Genomic DNA, 23,529 nt, shown 5'->3' with positions numbered 1-23,529 from the left:
TTTTATACTATTTAAACAATCTTTTTATTTTTTCTAACTATTTATTATAGCATTTTTTTTTTAATTTACAATTTAAACAAAATTGCGATCAAACAAAAACACAATTGTTTAAAAGTTCTTTTTAAGAATTAATTTTTGCTTTCATAGAATTGATATATTTATTTAACAATATTACGCTGTTAACTTAACTATTAACTTTCTGTTGATTAAAAAAAAAAGTGTCTTTTTAGGCACTGTCTACTTCATTGTAATTTAATTTAAGATAAATGATACTTAATAAAAAACCTATGTTATATACAAAAACAAATTTGAAAAAATTCTATTATAAGTATTTATTTTCATTATAAACGATGTGGGATATTTTCATTATAAACGATGTAAAATTTATTGTTTATATACCACATGTGTGGTGTGGGATATAAACAATAAATCAAATAAAGTTTAATTGACGTTTTCAAAATTAAAAATATTCTGAAGTTTTAATTTTATTTTTATTTATTTTGTGGTGGTATAGTAATTTTCAGTTTGCGAAACAGAGATTAGAAACAGTTGAACTCCCTTTGGACGTGGTCTCCCAAATGGGAGAACTCCCGATGGACGTGGTCTCCCAAAAATTTCCTGTTGTCAGAATTTCTGGCGCTGATATTAAGGATTATCAAAGTCATTTTCAACCTTTCTTTAAGAAGACGATTATGGCTAATAAAGAAAAATTTGCAGCGAGTAGTTATTTTATTTTTGAATACTCCAATTTGCACAAAGATATGGTTGCAGTTTCATTGGACACAGAGAGTTCTGTTTTTAAATGTTTTGTTATTGAAAAACCTAATGTCAATCCCTCATTGCCAACCGTCTCGTTGTACACTGCCAGTTTGCCAATTAAATCTGCCAAATTTAAAGATTTGCAAAAACTAAACAAGTTTATTAGTGATGAGGCTAAATTATTTTATCAGTCGTTATTTTCCATCCAAAATAGTGAAGGTAATGACTCCAATGATGAGATTATTGAGTTGGATAACAATTTGATAGCCTAAACATTTTGAACAATAGTTTCTTAGCTGATATTGTGTTAATATTCTACCAGCTTTTATTACAATTTTTATTCTACTTTATGTTACATTGCTATTGAGCTGATTAATGTTTTGTAGACATTTCTTGTTTTTCGTTCCCCCTTGACATATGAGATCAAGAACGCCCTAAGTACCGCATTGTTTATTAGCCTTCACTGAACAAGCTTTAATGGTTTATCCTCTAAAAATACTTATCTTTTATCTCTCTAGACTCACTTAATTTAAATAAGTAATTTCCATTTGTATATTTTTTTGAATAACTTAAAAAAATAAATTATTTTTTGTTTTTTTAATCTCCTAGAAAATGTTTATTTTTTGACATGGGACATTCTTGATCTCAGGTCTTCATATATATATATATATATATATATATATATATATATATATATATATATATATATATATATATATATATATATATATATATATATATATATATATATATATATATATATATATATATATTAGGGATATGACTTTTTAATTTTTTTTCAAATAAAATGTTTTCTGTATCATAAATCGATGAACTTTTACCTAAAATCATGAAAAAAGGCCCAAATAGCTTTCTGCAACAAAAAAAGGTCACCCCCAAAATAAAAATTTGATTTACCATTTTTATACATTCATTTTTGACCGATGTTTTAATCTTAAGCTTAATTCTCAGCTTAATTCTATTTATTTCATTATTTTGTTATGAATTTATAAATATAACGCCACACGTTACCATGGCAACGAAACGGCCGTGTGCCGGCAAATACTTGGAATTGTTATGTGATGACGTCATTGTGTTACCACGGTGATATAGACGACTGTAACAGACTGTAGAAGATTATAGAACTTAGTAGAACATTCTGGAAGCTCTAAATAATTATATAAGCGAGCTGCTGTCAGAGCTCAGTGTTGATAATGTGAATAGTTCTATGAGGTACTCTGCGTGTAACTGAGCTAATAAGGAACTACTGTAGCGAACTAAAGACGCTGTAAGTGTACGAAGTATAAGTAGTTGTAGCATTATCGTTAGGATACGGACTGGATTATCGAACTGTTATCAACATTGACTGGATTATCGAACTATAATTGGATTACTATACAGTTAAAGTATTTTATTAATTAAACGACTTTATTAAACGGATATTTACGCTCAGCTATCCGTAAAGTCGTAACAATATTATATAATGTCTCACAAGAAAAGTCATACCACAGTAACAAAGAACAAGAAGACTTGGACTAAAAATTTGGTGAGATTTCAAGAGTCACACAGAAGAAGAGGAAGCGTGGCTGTAGAAGAACATTCACTCGATGAAAAATCCAGAATACCACTTCAATTGCAGATCGTAGGAAGATACCAGTTTCTCGGAGCATATGTTAAAGGAAGAAAAGAACGAATAGACCAAATTTCTAAGGAAATTACAAAATTGTGGGACAATAAACTGAATTTTCCACGTGTGTCTGATCAAGTGATAAGAGCAAAGCTTATGAAGGTGCTGAAGGTCTATGATGAATGTGTCAAGCGTGGAAAATATGATGTTCTCAATGCATTATTTGACATCACGAAAGTGAATGGCCAGTGGTTATCCTCGGAAGATAAACGTCTATACCACCTACAAAAAGAAAGTAAAGGACAGGTGGGGTACTCAACAGGACAAGTGGCAAGTAAAGAAACCATTCACCCTTCCAAGAGAAGGAAAGTCCAGTCTGGAACAGCAATACCTTCCACATCACAAGTCCTGTCTACCACAGACAGTGGTACTGAATCTGAAAACTGCAAAAGTAAGAGTGAAGATGATGAAGACGACGACGGTGATAAAGACGATGATGAGGACACTCAGAAAAAAACTAGAAAGCACTACAAAAGTAAATTTGCTGTAAGTATGGTTACATCAAGTGGAGTTTCCACAAAGAAAGCTGCTAAAATATGCAATGTATTATCACAACAAGGTATTGATATTCCAACTCCAAGTCAATCAGCAATTTACAAGTCCATATTCAAAGAGGCAGGTAAATTAAAAAAAGAAATGATACAACAACTTAAAATGGAACAGTGGTCCTTACACTTTGACGGCAAACGAATAGATGATAAGGAATATCAGGTAGTTGTACTTCAGAATGAAAGAACTGACGTGAAACTTGATGCACTGCGTTTAAAAGATGGCAAAGCTGAAACTGTTGCTGAAAAAATTGCCAAACTTATTGATGAATACAATTTGTGGAATTCAATTAAGATGATCATTACTGATACAACAAACGTCAATACTGGGAAGAGAAATGGAGTTGTTGTGAAGTTGCAACGTATGTTTAAATTAAAGGGTGTCACAATACCACAATTTATCGGTTGTCAGCATCACGTACTAGACAGGATTCTCCGTCTGGTGATGGACGAAGAACTTGGGGGTGATACCAAATCTCCAAACATTGAATACCCATTTGTGTCTGAACTGTTGAATAAGTATGATGAACTGAAGGATAAGTTTGTGAATGGAACTGTAGAAATTCTTGATAAATCAGGGTGGAGAGACGATATGAAGTTTTTGTACCATTTAACAAGAGTGTTTAGGTTCTATGAAGAACAAAGAAACTTCCCTCTGATTCACTTTCAGAACATTCCTAATATGAGCAATGCCAGATGGAACTCAAGAGCCATTCTCGCCATTCTGGCGTTCATTCTTATGCCTGAAGCGAGAAAGAATTTGGAGAAGGTTTGCAGGTTCATTTCATATTAGTGGGCAGAACATTGGTTTAGTAGTCAAAAGTACAATGACAATGACTTCAAGAATTTATCTGATGTATTGAAGCCTTACAAAAAGGCATTGCAGTCATTCAAAAATCACTGGAAGAAAGAGCCATCCGTCATCGACATACTACGAAGTAATCAGATAGCTGAACGTGCAATCAAGGTGATGCAAGACCTGTATGCTTCCTGCAGAAAGAAAGACAAACTGCAACTTCGATTCATTCTAAGTAATAAGCGCTAGACTCTTTATGAGACGTGAGCATCATGTGACCCATGTACTAAACACAGTAGGCCTATAGACACAGACAGTTATGTATATTGTTGTACTAGACGCTTTGATACTGTTAATTTTGTAATACTTGTATAATTATATATCACATAATGTTTTTTGTTATATCACATTACATGTTGCATAAATAAATAAAATAACAACAGGAGTATGACTCTTACAACATCTTCAGCCTTTAATATTCATTTACTGTACAAAAGTGTACCTATTGAAAATTCGATTTTTTGGTTTTGGGGTGACCTTTTTTCAAAATATGTCAAAATGAAACATCTATTCGTTCTTTTTACATAAAAGTTCATTGAATTACGATACAGGCCTAGTAGGTTGCAAAAAAGTCATATCCCTAATATATATATATATATATATATATATTTAGCAAATTTTTTTAACAAATATGAGTAAATGTTCCAGGTAACAAAAGAAAAACTATTCAAACTAAGATGAGTAAAATATATTTATTATTTAAATTTTGAAAAATATTTAAAAAATTTTTAAAAACTGTGTTAGAGAAAAATTTTTTTAAATATTTGTCAAAATTTAAATAATAAATATATTTTACTCATCTTAGTTTGAATAGTTTTTCTTTTGTTACCTGGAACATTTACTCATTTATATATATATATATATATATACATATATATATATATATATATATATATATATATATATATATATATATATATATATATATATATATATATATATATATATATATATATATATATATATATATATATATATATATATACAGCATCAGACAAAACGAGTGCAACCAAATAATGCTAATTTAGTTTCTATATATAAAAGTGCTGCATTTTTTCAATTTAGAGAAATAACTATGTAACTGTTTAGAGACAAAGTTCTTCAAGTTTTATTCATCACAAAGTTCATTATTTGTACACGAAAATTAATAAATTAATCAAAAGTATTAAAAAAAGTTGATTTCCTTCTGGACAAAACAAGTGCAACTCAACAAAATGTTGACCAAGCTGTATTTCGCTATCAATATTTTGTGGCGAATCCTTTGATGTCGATCACAGCCTTGCATCTTCGAGGCATAGATTCGATCAGGTGATCAATGAAATTTTGTGGAATCGCTGCCCTGGCCTTTTGGATTTGTTCAGTTGATCCTTATTAAGAAAGAGTTGATCCTTATTAAGAGATTTGTTCAGTTGATCCTTATTAACAGTTGATCCTTATTAAGAACACCTTCACGATTAATTCTGCGATTGACGATCTCCTACAGGTTCTCGATAGGGTTGAGATCCGAAGATTGAGGCGGCCAATCCATCACCGATAGATGGTTGTCTTGAAACCACTGCTTGACTACTTTTGCAGTGTGTTTTGGATTGTTGTCTTGCTGAAAAACCCATTTTATTGGCATATTCCATTCAGCATGAGGTAAAATAACATCTTTCACAATATTTTTATACATGAAACGGTCCATTATTCCATCGTTTCGATGTATTGGATCTAGACCGTTAGCAGAAAAACACCTTCAGACCATTACATTGCCTCCACCATGCTTCACGGTCTTATGGCAGTAACATAAATCGAGGTGTTTTCGGGCCGGTCGACGTAAACGGCAAATGCCATCGCTCCCATTGATGTTGAACTTAGATTCAATACTGAACTGGAAAGTTCGCCATTTCTGCACATTCCAGTCAATATGAGATGTAGCAAACAGGAGTCTTTTCTTCTGGTTTTTTAGTGAAATCAGCGGTTTCTTTGCAGGGCGTCGAGAAAACAATCCGGCTTCAACAGCACGTTGTCTGATTGTTTGGTCCGATATAGGCAGCTCTAATTGCTTTTGTATCTTGACTGATGATATCCAGGTATCCTTCTTGACGGATCTGACGATCATAGAATCCTCTCTAGAAGTGGTGGAACGCGGTCTTCCACCCTTGTTATCTGCTGCCAACTTCCCCATAGAACGATATTTGGAACATAGTCTTGATACGGTCCATTTTTTCACGCGATATTTATCACAAATACTTTTTTGTGACATTCCACTTACATAATCGCCAATAATTTTCTTTCTTAGTTCCAATCCAAGACTGTCGGGAGCCATTTTTGCACTTGAAGTCATAAAAATAATAAAAATAAATAATCACGCTTCTCAAGGCTTACCGTGTTACATTTACCTTGTGATGATACAATAATGCTCTGTGGAACACAGCGTCTTGGTTGGATGTGGACTGTATTGATGTAATGAAACACTTGTTGTATTTCACTTCTTGTATTGATGTTCTTCGATAAAACACTTTGATAAAACTCACTTCGATAAACTGTCTTGATAATACTGACTGATTGACTTCCATATACTGACTGAATTACATGTCGATTTACATGTCTCTTATATAGTAAAATGAACCTGTGTGAACCTGTTCTGGAAGATTCTAGATGCTTCTTTTCGATGCTTCTGGAAGCTTCTGGATGTTTCCGAATGTTTCTGGATATTTCTGGATGCTTCCAGATGCTTCTTCTGGAAACTTCTGCATGCTTCTGGAAACTTCTGGAAACTTCTAGATACTTCCTTTAATTATTAAAAAACTTCCGTGACGTTGACACGGACCAGACTTAAGAGAATGAAACAAACCAAAAAAGTTGCACTTGTTTTGTCCGCTGCAAAATGGCACTTGTCAACAAAATTGTCTACCTGTGTGCTGTCACCTGTCAGCTGATTGCTCATGTCATGGCATGCTATGGCTCTAGACTCCTGAACTGTTTACTGTGGTAGTATAGTTCATTTCGTTTTTAAGACGTAAAATTAGGAACACTTTTTAGCATTGTTCAATGTTGGTTGCAAATGTTTTGTCCAATACTGTATATATATATATATACTAAAAATTACTTTTTTAATTCAAATAACTAAATATAATACTCACCCACACACTCCTCATTCGTCATTTTTTGGGAGAATGTTCTAATAACATTTTAGAATTAAAAATAGAAAATAAAAATATTGGCCTCCTGAACTGTAGTGGCTTTACCTGATGAGATTTATAGATATTTGAAAAAAGATTGTGCAAGACTTTTATATATTTACCAATAGACTTATACACTAAATTTAAAAAAGCTTGTTACTTACACTCTTGTTCACTCTAATAAGCAGCTGGGAAACTTCTGTATCAGATAACTCATCATCTTCATAGTCAGGAGATAATAAACTCTGTAATGAAAACTTTTAGTAGTTAAAAAAAAACTAATTTAAACAAAAAAATTTCTTGATCTATACATTTTAAAAATGTGTACTTTGTATCTATACATTTAAAAAAAAGTGTACTACCTATACGTTTTCAAATAACTATCAGCAATCTACCATCCTTAAGCCTTGCCAATGTAAATAAGCACATAAGTCATGAAAGTTGTTATAAAAATGAACATGGCAAGTAAAATACAATAACTTTATCTAATGATAAAAAATATTTTATAAAACTATAGGTGCTTTTCAAGACTTAAAATGCTTTTTACCTTTTTTGGGGAAAAACTCAGTTAAAAAAATGAATGCGAGAAACTCTTCGTAAAATATTTTTTAAAACTAATAATTTTTATGAATTTTTAATAACTCTTTAAAATTATTTATTCCATAACCTTTAAAATTATTTATTCTATAACCTTTAAAATTATTTATTCTATAACCTTTAAAATTATTTATTCTATAACCTTTAAAATTATTTATTCTATAACCTTTAAAATTATTTATTCTTTAACCTTTAAAATTATTTATTCTTTGCAGGCATCTAAATTAGGTCATTTTGTAAAAAAGCTTTGAATTTTTTTATCTTAAGACATTTTGAAAAATGGCTCTAATATATACTATAAAAATGGTTTATTACAGAGTCCTAATTACGAAAATAAAACATTGTAACTTAATATTTGGAATAAGTTTTTTTTTGTTTTGGATAAATTAAAACAACCAAATACAACCAAGTAAAAAAAAAAAAACGACATATTATTGCAATAGAGTTAATTCTATTATTTAAAATCATCATCATCACCATAATCATCATCACCAAGTTCTCTAAACCTATCATTCACTAATATTCGTGGTCTTCGAAGTAACTTTTCTTCTGTTGAGTCTTATCTCTTGCAAAGTTCACCAGACCTACTTGTTCTTTGTGAGACTAATTTAAGTTCAGCTGTCTCATAATGTGATCTTAGTGTTGAGACTATTCTTTCATGTGCTTTCGTTTAGCACCACTTCACTCTATTGCCTTTCTCTTTGTTCTATATCGCTCTCCTTCATCTCAAGACTGCACTCTTTTTGATGTTATTTCTGATCATATTGACCAAGCCCTCTCTTTTTATCCATCAGCTAATATAGTTGTTGTCGGTGACTTTAATGCTCACCACTCTGAATGGCTTGGCTCTAGTGTCAGTGACTCTGCAGGCATTAAAGCCCACAACTTTTGCCTTTCTCAATCCCTAACTCAAATAGTCAACTTTCCAACTCGCTTTCCTGACAACCCTAATCATTTACCTTCTCTACTCGACTTATGTCTTGTTTCTGATTCTAGTCAGTGCTCAGTTTCTCCACATTCACCCTTAGGTGCTTCTGATCACAGTTTGATCTCTTTAAAACTAATATCTCATTCTTCTTCATCACCTGAATACCCCTATTATCGAACCTCTTACAACTACAGTAAAACTGCCTGGGATTCTTTCCGTGATTTTCTTCGTGATGGCCCTTGGGTAGAAATCTTTCAACTTCCTGTCGACAAATGTGCTTCTTACATAACTTCGTGGATTCAGGCTGGCATGGAATCTTTTATTCCCTCTCGACGATTCCAGGTCAAGCCTCACTCTCCTCCATGGTTTTCCTCACACTGTGCTGCAGCAATTGCCAATCGAAACCGTTACTTCCATATTTATCAGCAAAACAATTCTCCAGAAAACAGATGTCTGTTTATTACTGCTAGAAACAACTGTAAAAAGGTTTTGCCTAACGCCAAAACCCGCTATTCTCAGGTCATGAAATCTCGTATCTCATCTCAAAAATTAGGCTCTCGTGACTTCTGGAGAATCTTTAATAATATCAATAATAAGGGCAAATCTATAATTCCACCTCTCTTGTATGGTTCAGACTTTGTCACCTCACCTAAAGACAAAGCCGAACTGTTTGCTAAAAACTTTTCATCAATATCATCTCTTGATTCCACTAATTGCGTTCTACCTGATATTGCCAACAAACAGGTTGATTAATTGCTTGACATTCATATCACTCCAGCATCTGTATCTAAAGTGATCTCCTGCCTAGACTCTTCTACAGCTTGTGGCCCAGACAACATACCTGTTATTGTCTTGCAGAAGTGTTCTCCGAAGCTGTCGTCTATACTCTCAAAACTATTCAACAAGTGCTTATCAGAGTCTTGTTTTCCAGCCTGCTGGAAAGCCGCATCTGTTATCCCTATCTTCAAAAATTCTGGGGAGCGATCTGATTCGTCTAACTACCGTCCCATAAGTCTTCTTCCTATCATAAGCAAGGTTTTTGAATCTTTAATTAACAAACACTTAATTTCTCATCTTGAATCTAATAACTTACTTTTTGACCATCAATATGGATTTCGATCTTCTCGTTCTACAACTGATTTGCTAACAGTAATAACTGACAGGTTTATCGTGCATTAGATGAAGGTGGAGAGGTTAAGGCCATCGCTCTTGATATTTCAAAAGCGTTTGATAAAGTTTGGCATGCTGGTCTTCTCCATAAGCTTTCTTCTTATGGTGTATCCGGCAACATCTTTAAGATCATTGAATCCTTCCTTTCCAATCGTAGCATAAAAGTTGTCCTCGATGGACAACACTCTTCTTCTTATTCTGTAACTTCAGGGGTTCCTCAAGGTTCTATTCTTGGTCCTATACTCTTTTTAATTTACATTAACGATCTTCCAGATATTCTCACATCTAAGGTGGCATTGTTTGCTGATGATACTACCATTTATTCTTGTCGTGATAAGAAACCAACACCCTCTGATTGCCTGGAGGGGGCATTTGAGCTTAAAAAGGATCTCACTTCTGCTACAGCATGGGGCTCACAGTGGCTGGTGAACTTTAATTCAGATAAAACTCAATTTTTTTCAGCCAATCGTTATCGCAATAATTTAGATCTTCCTATATTTATGAACGGCGATGTACTCAATGAGTCACCTACTCTTCATCTTCTAGGATTAACTCTTACTTCCAATTTTTCTTGGAAACCATATATCAAATCGGTTGCAAAATTAGCATCTGCTAAGGTTGCATCTCTTTATCGAGCTTGCCACTTTCTTACTCTGGATTCTATTCTCTATCTCTATAAATCTCAAATCCGGCCTTGTATGGAATACTGTTGCCATATCTGGGGCGGATCTTCTAATGATGCCCTTTCTCTTTTAGACAAGGTGCAAAAACGCATTGTAAACATAGTTGGACCTGCTCTTGCAGCCAACCTTCAACCATTATCACATCGTCGTAATGTTGCTTCTCTTTCTCTTTTCTACAAATACTATAATGGGCACTGCTCTAAAGAGCTAGCGTCTCTTGTGCCATCTACTAAAATTCATTCTCGTGTTACTCGTCATTCAATTAAGTGCCATCCTCTTTCTGTGACTGTTCCTAAGTGCTCCAAAAACGCAAACAAAAATTACATTGACATTCATTGACACTCACATGTATAATAAAAAAGCTTACTGATCATATATGTTCTTTAATTCAAGGCTCTTATATTTACACTCCATAATGAATTAAAAAAGTAATTTTTTGTATGACTAAGTATTCTCAAAGTCCTTCTATATTGTAAAGATCAAATAAAAAAAGTGAGAAAATTTCTATAACTTCTTTATCTTGAAAATTATTTTGCAAAAAAAAAGGATAGCTACAATAAAGTAATATGTTAAAAAAAAAGGTTAAAAAAAAGGTTAGTAGCTTCATATTATTTTCTTACTTTTCTCTTCCAAAATTTGACTGCCTTTTCCAAAGTTTTAATTTTAATTTGTTTTTCTTTATTTTTCTTTTCAAGCTGTTTCCTTTAATTACTAATCCCATACCATTTTTTTTCTTTTGCTTCTTTTATGATATTAATAAACTGGATACCTCAAATAAAAATAAACTTGTTTGTTAATTCTATTGTTAAAGATATTAGGTTGTACTTTTGCATATGGCCTACTATCATCTTTCTTGATATCATTGATCTTTTTTTTCAAAAAAACTTTCATTACAATGTATTTAACATTGAATCCTCTTTCTACTCTTGAGCATTACTTGTAACAAATAATAATGTCAGAACAGATTTTAACTTCTTTTGTATATTGATAGAGGATTTATGAAAAAAGAATCTAGTCTAGCACTCTCACAACTGTAAGATATTACCAAAAGATCTGAATAATGTGGCAAAACTTTCTATAACTTATTTGAGTGATTTTCTTCAACAATTACTACACTTGCAGCTTCTTTTTTAAACTTTTTTACATATGCAGGTTTTACTTTATCTTTATGTAATAAATTCTGAAGTTCCTCTTCTGTTGAAAACCAAAAATAAATAGATTTTATTTTTAGATAAACACCTTTATGCAATATCTCTAAGCCAGAAAAGCCCAGAAAAGGCAACATTGGATCATCTGTTTTATATTTTCTAACATATTGCAAGAAAGGGCTCATGATATAGCAGAAAAATAAAAGGTTTTCTACAAGTTGTTCAACTGCTTTTTTACAGCCATATAATTGTATGATAATGGCCTTTTAAAAGCTGGTAGGTTCTGTCAGAAACCAACTATTTTTATTATATTTAGCCATATCACTTTAAGCCGTGATACCACCTGGTGATTATCAACTAAAATGATATAAATACCATGAAAGATATTTGTAAGATTTAAATGTAAACATAAATGTTTTTGAAAAATTAATTGTATTTGTGTTCTCTTATTTATATTAATTTTAAAGACTTCAACTGCAAAAAAAAAAAGTTAGTAGGTTAAAAGACATTCACAAATTTTGTTGGAAAAAACTGCAAGGGATAGACTGTAGAATCTGTAACAGAAATATAATTTTCACCTCTAGCAAGAGAATCCCTAAAAACTTGAAAAGATCCTTTCATGACAGCCTTTAGTCTCTAACTTGTGGTTTCAATAGCTGCTTGGAAAGCTCCACAAATGATGCAGAGGTTACAACCACCAATGTTTACTAGTTTACTAATCAGAGATGTGTCAAAAAAGGACTCCGGATTTGAAAGTCACAAAAAGATTTTTTTATCCTAGTTTTTAAGTTTTTAGTATCCAGGAGCTCTAAAATATATTTAAGTTTATGGACTACTAATAGGAAAAAAATCAAGACTTTTAGGTTAGAGGAACAATCATTTTTTGAGCCTGAAGTCCTTAAGTATAATGGCGGCAAGGACCCCGGGACTCCGGGTTTAAAAACAATAAGTTTCAAGTCATTAAATCTCATGAATTTTTTTCTTATAGCAGATCATAAGTCAACAAACATGTTTAGTGCTTCTGGACACTACAGAATTGGAAAATGTAGAGATATAAAGCCAGAGTCCTTTTGGGACTCCACATCCCTGTTACTAATACTAGCTTTTTCTATTTTCTTTTTCTGTAGTTATCAATGTATTTTAATTTTTTTTGTTGGTCAGCAAGTTGCATCTACAATGGAACTTTGCCAAGTTTCATTGTAGATGCAATCTTGCTGTTTGGGAACATTGCCTAAAATGTATTAATACTATTTGTAACCGAGCTATTATTGTATCCATCGAATCTCTGCACTAAGTGTACCTCTATTGTGATAAATAAACATGATTGTTTAAGATTGTGTACAATTAAGTTGTATTTCAACTGCACCTGCAGAACTACTTGATTGAGAGTCTCAGGGTGTCTTTGAGTGTGTTTCAAAAGATAATTCTATGGCATCTTTAGTTTTTGTAACAAAAACTTTTTTAAATTTTTTTCTGTTTTTGAACTATCTTTTCATGAATCCTATTCTTTAACCTTTATTAATTTTCTTATTCCTAATTAATTTAGTAAAGCTTAAAAACAGTGGTGCTACTTCAAATCCTGGGGCCCCCTGCAAGATTTTCAAAAAAACCCCATCCCCCATACAACCGATGACAATAATTTTGTTTTTAATAATTTTCAGGCTTTAAAATCAGACTTTTGCCTGGGCTCTATTGTATTTGTGTATATAATAAAAATTATATAGGAGTAAGGTAATTTAAATTTGTAATTTAAAATCATTTAAAATACTAATTTAAAAAGATAAGCAATTTTAGCTTTCAAATTTTTACAAGTATTAGATAGTAGATTATTAAACTTTATTAAAAAAAAAATTCAAAAATAAAAATATTAAACAGAAAATAAAATAATTTATATTTAAAGTGATAAATTTTAAACATTGCAAACATTTGCTATTTAAAATTAAAAAAATATTTACAATTTATTACAATCCTGCTTATAAAAGAAATGCAGAACTTAAAATGTTTTATTATTTCCTGACTTACTAAGAAAAAAAAAACAATTTTTCCCTGGTCACTAAGTAAATTCCCTGACATTTCCTGATCCAGTTAAAAAAGATACTTTTGTCCCTGAATTTCGCTGACCATATAAACCCTGTTATTTATTTTTGTTTATTATCCTTTCCTGGGAAACATGTCTCTTTCCCCATATGAACAGCCCTATAAATGCTACAGATGCATAGCTCTCTTGTGACAGCTCAAATTTAAATCAAATATATAACTAAAAAAAAAAATTTAAACAAATTATATAAATGACTTTTAATATAAATACATAAAAAAAAGCTACATACACTATTTGAGTCATACTTTTCCAATCTTTCCTGAAGGATGATAATTTCACTTAAGAAAAAAAAGTTTTTAAAAAACAGGTAATATTTAAAACTTTTTTTGTTAAATCTTTTATACAATACCTGCCAAACCCTTACTAAAGTGTACCAAAAATGTACACTTGATCTTTTTATTAGTTTTATATTTTAATACATTTTAGTTGCACAATACATCTTAGTTACACAATATATTTTAGTTACACAATACATTTTAGTTACACAATACATTTTAGTTACACAATACATTTTAGTTACACTTGTAAATGAACACTAGGGTTATGACATTTTTAATTTTTTAAAATTTTTACACTGCCCTAGCACTACACAATGAGCAATAGTGCCAATATGAGATATATAATACATTTTTGCTTTTCGATTACAAAAATTCCACCAAGGTCACAGATTGAAATATTTTGTTAAAAGTGCGGCAATTTCTAAAAATTGTCATATATGAAAAGTCAAGAAGGTGTTAGAAAAAAATTCTGGCACCTAGAAAAAACTTGACAGTATACCAAAAAAGTCTCTTTCAAAGAAAATTGTTAGCAAAAATCAATGATCCACTTGACGACTTATATAGAATTCCAAAAGAAATGACAATTATTCTAAGGTATCAATTTCTTTTAAAAGATGTAAAATCGTGAAATGTCAGAATTAAAGTAAAAGCTAATGAATTTAAGAAATTGTGGGAAAAGTTAAATTCTATTCATAACAGAAAATCTAATAATAAGGAAGATTAATACATTAATTAAAAAACATAATAACTTTATGAAATACCATAAGGAATGTGCTTAATTTAAATTGTTTGATATTACAAAAACAGATGGCATCTGGTTGGTAATATCAAACAATTTAAATTAAGTAACTTGTATTGTTGTTGCTATGCAACAACAATACAAGTTACAATGCATCCATCGAAATTCGGCAGAGGAAATACCTCAACCAGTAGTGTATGTAATCTTTCTTCTTCAAATAAAAATGTAGAATCTGAATTTACATCCAATATATCTGAATATCCAGAAATTTCTGATGATAATACGAATGGCTGTGAATATACTGTTGAACATTCCTCTACCAGTACTTTTTTTGGGTACTGATGGTACCCTCAGTACCTAAAAAAAGTACTGGTAAAAAAAGAAAACACAAAAACTGCAGTTCATCTAGTGAAACAGATTAATTTAAGTTCCATAAAAAAAGCAAGAGTTTGTGAACAACTGACCAAGGTATTGATATCCCAACACCAACTCAAACTGCAATATATAAGGTATCTGTTAGAGAATCACAGAAAAGGCAGCAAATGGAAAGAAAATTAACAAGCAAGAAATGCAAGTTACTGTATTAAAAAATCAGCACCATAAAGTTTACCAAGCAGCATTAACTCTTAGTGATGGAAAAGCATTAACAATATTTAATGGAATAACTGAGGTGTTAGACTAATACCATTTGTGGAAAAGCATTAAAGTTGTAATCTGTGATCCACAAGTGTCAATACTGGAGTGAGAAATGAAGTTGAACTGGTCTAACATAAATTTAAAGAAAATGACATTCCTATACCACAGTAAATAGAGAAATATATGTCTTACTTGCTTTTTGCTACTTCCAGACTGACGTGAACTGACTGCTGAAATTTGTGTAACAAAAAAATAGATTTTACTATAATGCAATATTTCCAAAACAGTTTTTTTAGGTCCTGGGTGAGGTTTTTGAAATGAAATCATAAAGGAGTGTTTATTTCAGTCTTTTTATACTAAAACTCATCTTACAGGGCCATGTCCATATAAGGTTACAAAAATGTCATAACCCTAATGTACAAGTGTAACTAAATGAACACTTGCCCCTACCTAACTATGTTTCAGTTTTTTGTTGATAATGAGGAACATAAAAAATCAAAATTCTTTAGCAAGTTTTTTTCTTTTTAAACTTTTAAAAAAGTTTTATTTTTCAAGTGTATAACAGTTTTGAAAAGAATTCTTTAAGATTTTAAAACATTTAAATATGAGCTATAAGAAGATGTATTTGGTGTATAACTGACTATATTAATTTTTAAGAACAAATACTTCAATTATGATGATAAAAATTACTTGTTTGCATTGGCAAGTTCATTATGAAGCTTTTCTATTTCTCTGGTTGCAATATCTCTTGCTACTTTCAGTTCATCATCTTTAATTTTTAACAAACGTGCCACTTCAAGAAAACGTTCACTTGAATCTTCTTTCTTGAAAAAATGAAAAACAAATGAAAATAAGTTTTTTGAATAAAAAATTACTAAAATTATTATAATAAGCTAATTTTAAAAAAACCTTTTCCAGAGAGAACTTTTCTAGAAGCAACTTTTCTTTGTCACTTTGTAAGCAAGCTAAAAGGTGCATTTCCCTCTGTTTTAATTCTGTAAGTTCTTGTTGCATCACACTTTCCATGTTAATGATTTTTTCAAACATTTCATCTTCAATTCTAAAATTAATTGAGTATTTTTTTATATTTTTAAACAATTTTTTTTTAACAATTTTTTCATGTTAAGTGAATCATACAATCGTTGTCTAAATTATTCAGGTAATTTATTAAAAATTATTCTATTAAAAAATTGTTAAAAATAACTATAGTCTAAGACACAGTGGATTGTATATATGATTTTAAAAGAAATAGTTGCTGTAAGTTACATACATTGGCTTTAGTTTTGCCAAGTAGCCATTTAATTAAAAGAAAAGTTTTTTTAATATTATTTTTGTTTTTTAATTTTTGATTTTTTATGACAGTTTATGAATAAACTATTTAACAATCAGGCAAAACTGCATAAATTAAATATACATTTAACAAAAAAAGTATCTTTAGGTTGGCAATCTGATATAATACTAAAAGCTGCAAAGGCTTTACAACATACACAAAAGGGAGCTATTACTATATTGACTGAGGGTTGAGGCAGTAAGCTTTTTTCCTTATCCTTCATTTTCATCCTCATTTAAAAAAAAAAACTACATTGATTTAGGTTGACAAAAAAAACAGACAAATGTGTATCTATACGCACTATAGTTAAAAAATATATATATCTACTATTGCGTATATAGTTACACATTTGTCAATATTTTTTGTTTACTCGATGTATGTACTAATCACAGTTCACAGTTCCCTATTTCAGTATGATGTCATTGCTTAGCTAAGTATGCATGATCTAACAAACAATCTTTACTTCAAAAAAGTGCTTTTGTACTGCATAATGTATGCATTTATTACTAGAAAATGTTTAAATTAAACAACATATAAAAACATAAAATGTAAAAGTCACTTTATAAAAAATGTTTAACTAAAATATGCTTTATTATTTATGTAAAGGCTTCTTGTATTTTAGAATAGAGGGAAAGAAGGGAAAGTTAATGGGAGGGGAGATGTTAAAACATAGTCATAAGGAATTGATAGTCTGGCTACTTGCAGTATTCGTTTGACCAACTGTTTGTTCAAATTTTTTAAGGATCTAGTCCAATGCAGATCTCACACAATATGTTAAAGTTGAGTGTTTACATACAAACTGCTTCATAAAATTGCATGTTCTTCATCCAATACTTTGAACTCCTGCTGCTAATTATTCTATATATGGATGCTATACTTCTGGAGGTCTAAGGAAGTTTCTATATTTAAAATTCCTGCTTTTAAGAATAGCTTTATTAATTCTTGAAGGGAAAATCTGATTGCTGATATTCTCGAGACTGTACTGAAAAGTCAAGTTTAAAGACTCATATAGAAAATAAAAATCTATTTATTTTTTTTCATTACCTTTTAAAATTGACACTTCAAAATGGTTTTTAAAAAAGTTCTATGACCAAATTTTTCCAGCAATTTTTTTTAGAAATCACAGGTAAGGAGTTAATAAATTGCATTTAGAAGTTAAAGAAATTTCACTGGTTCATTAGTGTGAGCCCTACTATGGTAGAATTACAATTTTTGTAATTATTTTTGTAAAAACTTTTTTCAAATATTTGCAAAAAAAAAGGTGAAAAATATTCTGTGCTGTCATAACCAAAAACCAAATTCAGCTACAAAGTGAGTTTAATATATAAAAAATAAAAAATAACTTTTTTTTATATCTCTATCGAAATTCAACAAATAATAAATCAATTATAATAATTTATAAAAAAATTATTGTAAACTAAGTTTGCATAGAATGCTAAAACATGATTGCTTTTACATTTATTGCCAATGAATTAAGCTGATTTTTTAGTTGATTGTTAAAGAAAAGTTTTCTATGTTACCATTAGCTTTAAAAACAGCTAGCTGTAGTCTCTACTAGATAGAGAGTTTGTTGTCTCTACTAACCAGCTAGCTGTTGCCTCTACTAGAGAGTTTGTTGTGAAGTATCTAAAAGCACAACAAGGTTAATTGTTGATTCATCATATCAATATCATATGTACATATCAAGGTAGCATTTGCTATTGATTAAGATAGCTATGCTTTAATCGAGACAATGAATAGAAGGTGGTTCAGGATATTTTATTGTTAAATCCAAAGAAGTACTGTGATGATTAGTTTTTGCCTTGAAAGGTCTCATTGAGATATGCATTTCTAAAAGCAAATTGCGCAAGCAATGTCTTTTTTATTGTTATGCTAGAGAAATCAAATCTTAAGGCATCTACATCTTAAATAAAATTTTTGTGCACTCTATTCCTGATTACACGATTGCTTTCAACTGTTTTTTGAAAATATTAGATAAAAAAAATATATTGCAGTCCAAGTGACTTGACTATTTATTTTTTATGATAATCGTTAAAATGAAAAAAATGCATTTAAAAAAAAGAGTGCTCAATGTTCTTAACAAACAAAATACAATTGAATTTTTATTTATTATAGTTTTAGTTTTTGGATTTGATTATTTCACTTTTTTTTTCCCCCCAGCCATTTAACATATATGTTCATGTATATAACTGAAGCTTTCCTGTTTACAGATATTTACTTAAGTTAAAAATTCATTATATAATAAATGACTGTTTGTAAAGTGTAAAATAATGTTTAAAATAATGCTTTTTAGACATCTACTATAGAGTATATAGATCCACAAATTCTTACTAGTTTTGCTTATCTTTATAGCATATAGCTTTTCAAAAAAAAAAAGAAGAATAATGAAAGAAAAGATTGCTGAATAATGAAAAAAAAGATTGCTCTCAAACCCTCAGTTGATGTAGTAGCACTCCTTTGCGGCAGCAGACTATGAAATAATTGATGTATCTACTGAATCCTCTGGCAGCAGGCTATTTAAGTATAATGTCCATTCTATTGGCATCCAGTTTATTTCAGTGTGATGCCCAGGCTATTTCAGTGTGATATCTATATATAAGGCAAACTTTTAGAATGGACAGCTAAGTGCTTCTAAGAACATAGAATAAGTGCTTCTTAGAACATTAAAATAACAAAAAACTAATAATTTTTGCATTTGTATTTTCTTGAGTGTTTATCATAACAGCATTTTAATAACTCAATTTTATATGCAAAAGCAATATTTTATGTTTTCACAACTCTTTCAAAATTTGTTACACATTATTAATAATAAATTTATACATTATATAATATATATATACATATATATGTTGTATACATACATATATATATACAACATATATATATGTGTATATTATATACATATAGATATATGCATATGTATATATATGTGTGTATATATATATATATATATGTATATGTATATATATATATGTATATGTATATATATATATATACATACATATATGTTGTATATATATATATATGTATGTAAAAAAGTTACTGCCTCCTTTATTTGTGCCCCTATCTACTATAAAGACCAGATCAAGAAGAGGACAACCAACCATACCTTTCTTTTTATTAAGAAATGACTTATAATTAGTTGCACCCTTCACATAGGCCAGTTGGCAGATTAGTGGGGCACTGGTTTCTAGTAACACATTCAACTGTTAATGATTGAAAAATAGGGTTATTTAAAAATGCTGGCATTTTTAATGTAGATTTAACAAGTTTATAATGTTTGCATTTTCAGATAGTTGGGTCTAATGGTCTTATATGCTGTTAATCTTAGCTCAAAACAAAGTGTTAGAAAAATTTACAAGTATCTCAAAATGGCTGAAAAAGGGACTTTTTAGGCGAGTGGACGTTTTGCTTTTAGATATATTTAAGTTCTAAACTGCAACAAGCTGCCTATATTTTGCCCATTTATTGCAGACAGTAGTAGCTAATCAGAAAACATATCTTTAAAACTTGCGGATGAATAGAATAATGCTACAGTTAGTTTCAATTTGACAAATTTTTGCAATTTAAGGATTTTTTCCAAAGTTAAGGAGGTCATAATTTTTTTCTAATTTAACACAAGTTAATAAAAACCACTTTTTTAAAGAAAAAACTATCCAGAAAATAGTTCAAGAAAAAATGAGACACTTGTTGAAAGTGAGAAAAAAGTTATACAGCTCTAAAGTATTCTGTTTTGACCATTTGTAAATCGAGGGGGGCCACTGGTCATGTTTCTAAGGCCATAATTTCTGAACCGTTGTACTTGGAAGTCTGAAATTTCAAACTTAACCTATCCACATAATGCACATTACAATATGTAAAAATCAGGAAAATCAGAGATGGTACCCTACAGGCGATTGATTGAAACATAATGATTTGACATATATATATATATATATATATATATATATATATATATATATATATATATATATATATATAAATGTATTTATATACATATATATATATATAATATGTAAATATATGTATATATATATATATATATATATACATATAATTTTTTTTTAAACGCCCAAAAAAAAGCGCTTAAAAAATTTTATTTTGCTTCTTTTTTTTTAATTATGAAAAAAAATTTCAGTTTCAATAAATAGTTTTCTGTTTATCTTAGCTAGCTTAGTTTTACTTCAGAACAATTAAATAAAAAAGTAATTACGCGACATAACTTGTTTAAAATTCTTAAAACTGTTGTTTGGTTACTAAACTAACATTAAATTTAAAAGAATGAATGTTATTACAAATGTTTTTACAAAATTCAATTAAAAAACTTGTAATGAAACTTAAACTAAATAAAATTTAAAGACAGTGGAATGTATGAAAAACCTTTTTTTTTGAAAGATATAACAATTCTATATATATCCATTCAGAGTAAAAGGATTGTTCATAAACTACACATAAAAGATGGTAACTATAATTTACAGCATAAAAAACACTAAAGTTATTTGAAAAAATAGGAGTTGGAGATCATTTTAACATAACCCTTTAAGTTCAATAAATGTTACCGCTCTTTTGGGTGGTAACATTCATTGGACTTAAAGGGCTATGTTTGCTTTTAGTTTAATTAAAGAATATGAGGGAAAACTTTTGATCTTTTTTGTTTTATCTATTAGTTAAATATACATCGCGTAATTTATGGACGATCCCAAAATTAACTTTTGTATGTTGGCAATTAGGAATTTAATTAAATGTTTTTAATAATATATGAACTATACTTAATAATGATATGTAAAAATTTTAGTCTTAATACAATATAGTAATCCAGCTAACTCAGTTTTTGAATGAGTGAACTTTTGATCGTTATTTTATTTTAAGAAAATATAATCTTTTTTTAATCATAAAGTTTATCATAATAATCTCTTTTGTTTGAAAGACACATTAAAGCACTGTTTTTTTTTTTTTTTTTAACTTCATAACTTCCAACAAGGCTGCATGCAACCACTATTAGAATTGGAAGTTACTGGAAGAGAAAAGATGAAGTTTATAGAGATAACGATTGACAGACGACACTGTATGCAATAAAGGTTAAGAATTCACTGTGTGAATTCTTAACCTTTATTGAAAGTTAAATGAACAGATTCGCTAAGGGATTGTCCATAAATTATGGAATGCTAAATTTCACTAATAAACAAAACAAAAAAGATCAAAAGATTTGCTTCACAGAGCCTTAAGTTAAATAAAAAATCAAAATAGCTCATTAAGTTTAATGAAAATCACCCTGTAAAAGAGCTTATGATCTCCTATTTCTTTTTTTTTTATGATCTCCTACTTCTTTTTTAAAAATAAATTGAGTATTGCATAATTTATGGGCGATCCCTAATATTTAAATCAAAATGAAAATTAAAATATTAGTAAATAAGTTTACTAAAGGCTTATGTTTTGTATTTGAATAGTTATTGCCTATATAATATAATGACAACAACTATTTGAATACAAGACATAAGCGTAATTAATGTAATGTAAATTGTGCTAATACTAAGCGATTTGTAAATATTGATTAAAAAGTGTTTAAAGTATTTCAAACATTTAATACCTATTAGAATTACAACTACTAATTTATAGATACTAAATGTTTAAAATACTTCAAGCAATTTTCAATAAATGTTTACAAATAGCATAGCATTTGCAACCTTTATTAAAATCTTAAATAAAATACTTTTTCTTAGTGCAATGCTTACATTCACCGGTAAATTCATGTATTCAAAGAAATGCCTTTTACAATGAGATGCAATTTTAAATCAACTTGTTATTTTCAGATAAAACTAAACAAGGTTAACACAAAAAAAGTGATATTTAAAAATCATTAAGGAAGCACCAGGTTTAACTATAGAAGGGAAGGGAGGGGGGGGGAGGATGGGATAGAAAGCTATCAAAACACCCACAACCACCACTAAATCACCAAAAAATATGGTATCCCCAAAACTCTGGGTTTGCCACTGTGTATGTAACCTATGATTTATTTTTTTCCATAAAACTCTAACTGTTTATTTACCTCACTAAATTCATATAATCTAAATTACAAAAATATTGCGCTTTGTTTTATTTATAACAAGTTGGTAACATTTCTGTTAAAATAAATTTAAAAAAGTAGAACTTACTGCTGTTTTTGCTTGTCAAGTATTTCACTGATATTGAAATCACTTTCATTTGAAACAATACTTGAGTTTAGATTATTGTCATGCGCTTTATAGTTTTCAGAATTAACAAACTTTTCAGATAATCCTTGTAATTTTTCCTTTAAACTATTAATTTCCTCTATTTCAATTTTACGCTCAACTGAAAACTGCTCTCTTAGCTCATTCAATGTCATTTCTGCAACATTCCGTGCGCACAATAAATCTTCTAAAACAACCTGCGCTTGATCTTTGGCCTCAGTTAAAGGTTTAGATATAACTTCATAATCTTTTTTAGTATTCTCAATACTTTCTGAGTAGTTTTTTGTAATTTGCTCTAATTTGAGCTTGGCTACATTTATTGAACTCAAAACATCCTGAAACTCTTCTTTGCCTTGCACCTCTTTTTCCACAAGGTATGCAACATAAAGCAGCTCAGCATCAAGTTGAGCGTTAGCTTCATCATACCATTTACTAATTTCATTTAGATTTTGATTGCATTTAGCAATGTTTTCTTCATAATGAAAAACATTATTTTCTGCACAACTAACTTGTTTTTTAAATGCATTAATCTTTTCGCTAGAAAGATTTTGAAGCTCATTCAAAACTCTTTCAGCCATTTTAATGTTTTTTTCAATTTGTATTTTTTTATTGTTTAGCTCTTCCAACATGTTTGTAATTATTTTTTCTTCTTCATTCTTTAAAACAAAGTAATTTTTTTTAAGCTCATCAAGATCTTCA

The 23,529-nt window shown here is 29.7% G+C and overlaps 1 protein-coding gene across 2 annotated transcripts in view; it reads right to left on the bottom strand.

The window, feature by feature from the left end:
* Nucleotides 1-23,529, bottom strand: part of LOC100202449 (kinesin-like protein KIF16B) — a 182,255-nt gene that overhangs the window by 10,139 nt on the left and 148,587 nt on the right. For both annotated transcript variants that reach the window (XM_065805924.1, XM_065805925.1), the window contains 5 exons: nt 22,774-23,529; nt 16,201-16,351; nt 15,982-16,115; nt 13,868-13,916; nt 7,179-7,259 (listed from right to left, as the gene is read on the bottom strand). The exon at nt 22,774-23,529 is cut by the window's right edge and continues 975 nt beyond it. In XM_065805924.1, coding sequence (XP_065661996.1) covers nt 7,179-7,259; nt 13,868-13,916; nt 15,982-16,115; nt 16,201-16,351; nt 22,774-23,529 — 1,171 coding nt within the window. The remainder of the gene's footprint in view (nt 1-7,178; nt 7,260-13,867; nt 13,917-15,981; nt 16,116-16,200; nt 16,352-22,773) is intronic.

This window comes from Hydra vulgaris, chromosome 09 (genome assembly GCF_038396675.1).
Source record: "Hydra vulgaris chromosome 09, alternate assembly HydraT2T_AEP".
Lineage (NCBI taxonomy): Eukaryota > Metazoa > Cnidaria > Hydrozoa > Anthoathecata > Hydridae > Hydra > Hydra vulgaris.
Note: the sequence above shows the minus strand (reverse complement) of the source record. Positions and strands in the feature narration are given on the sequence as shown.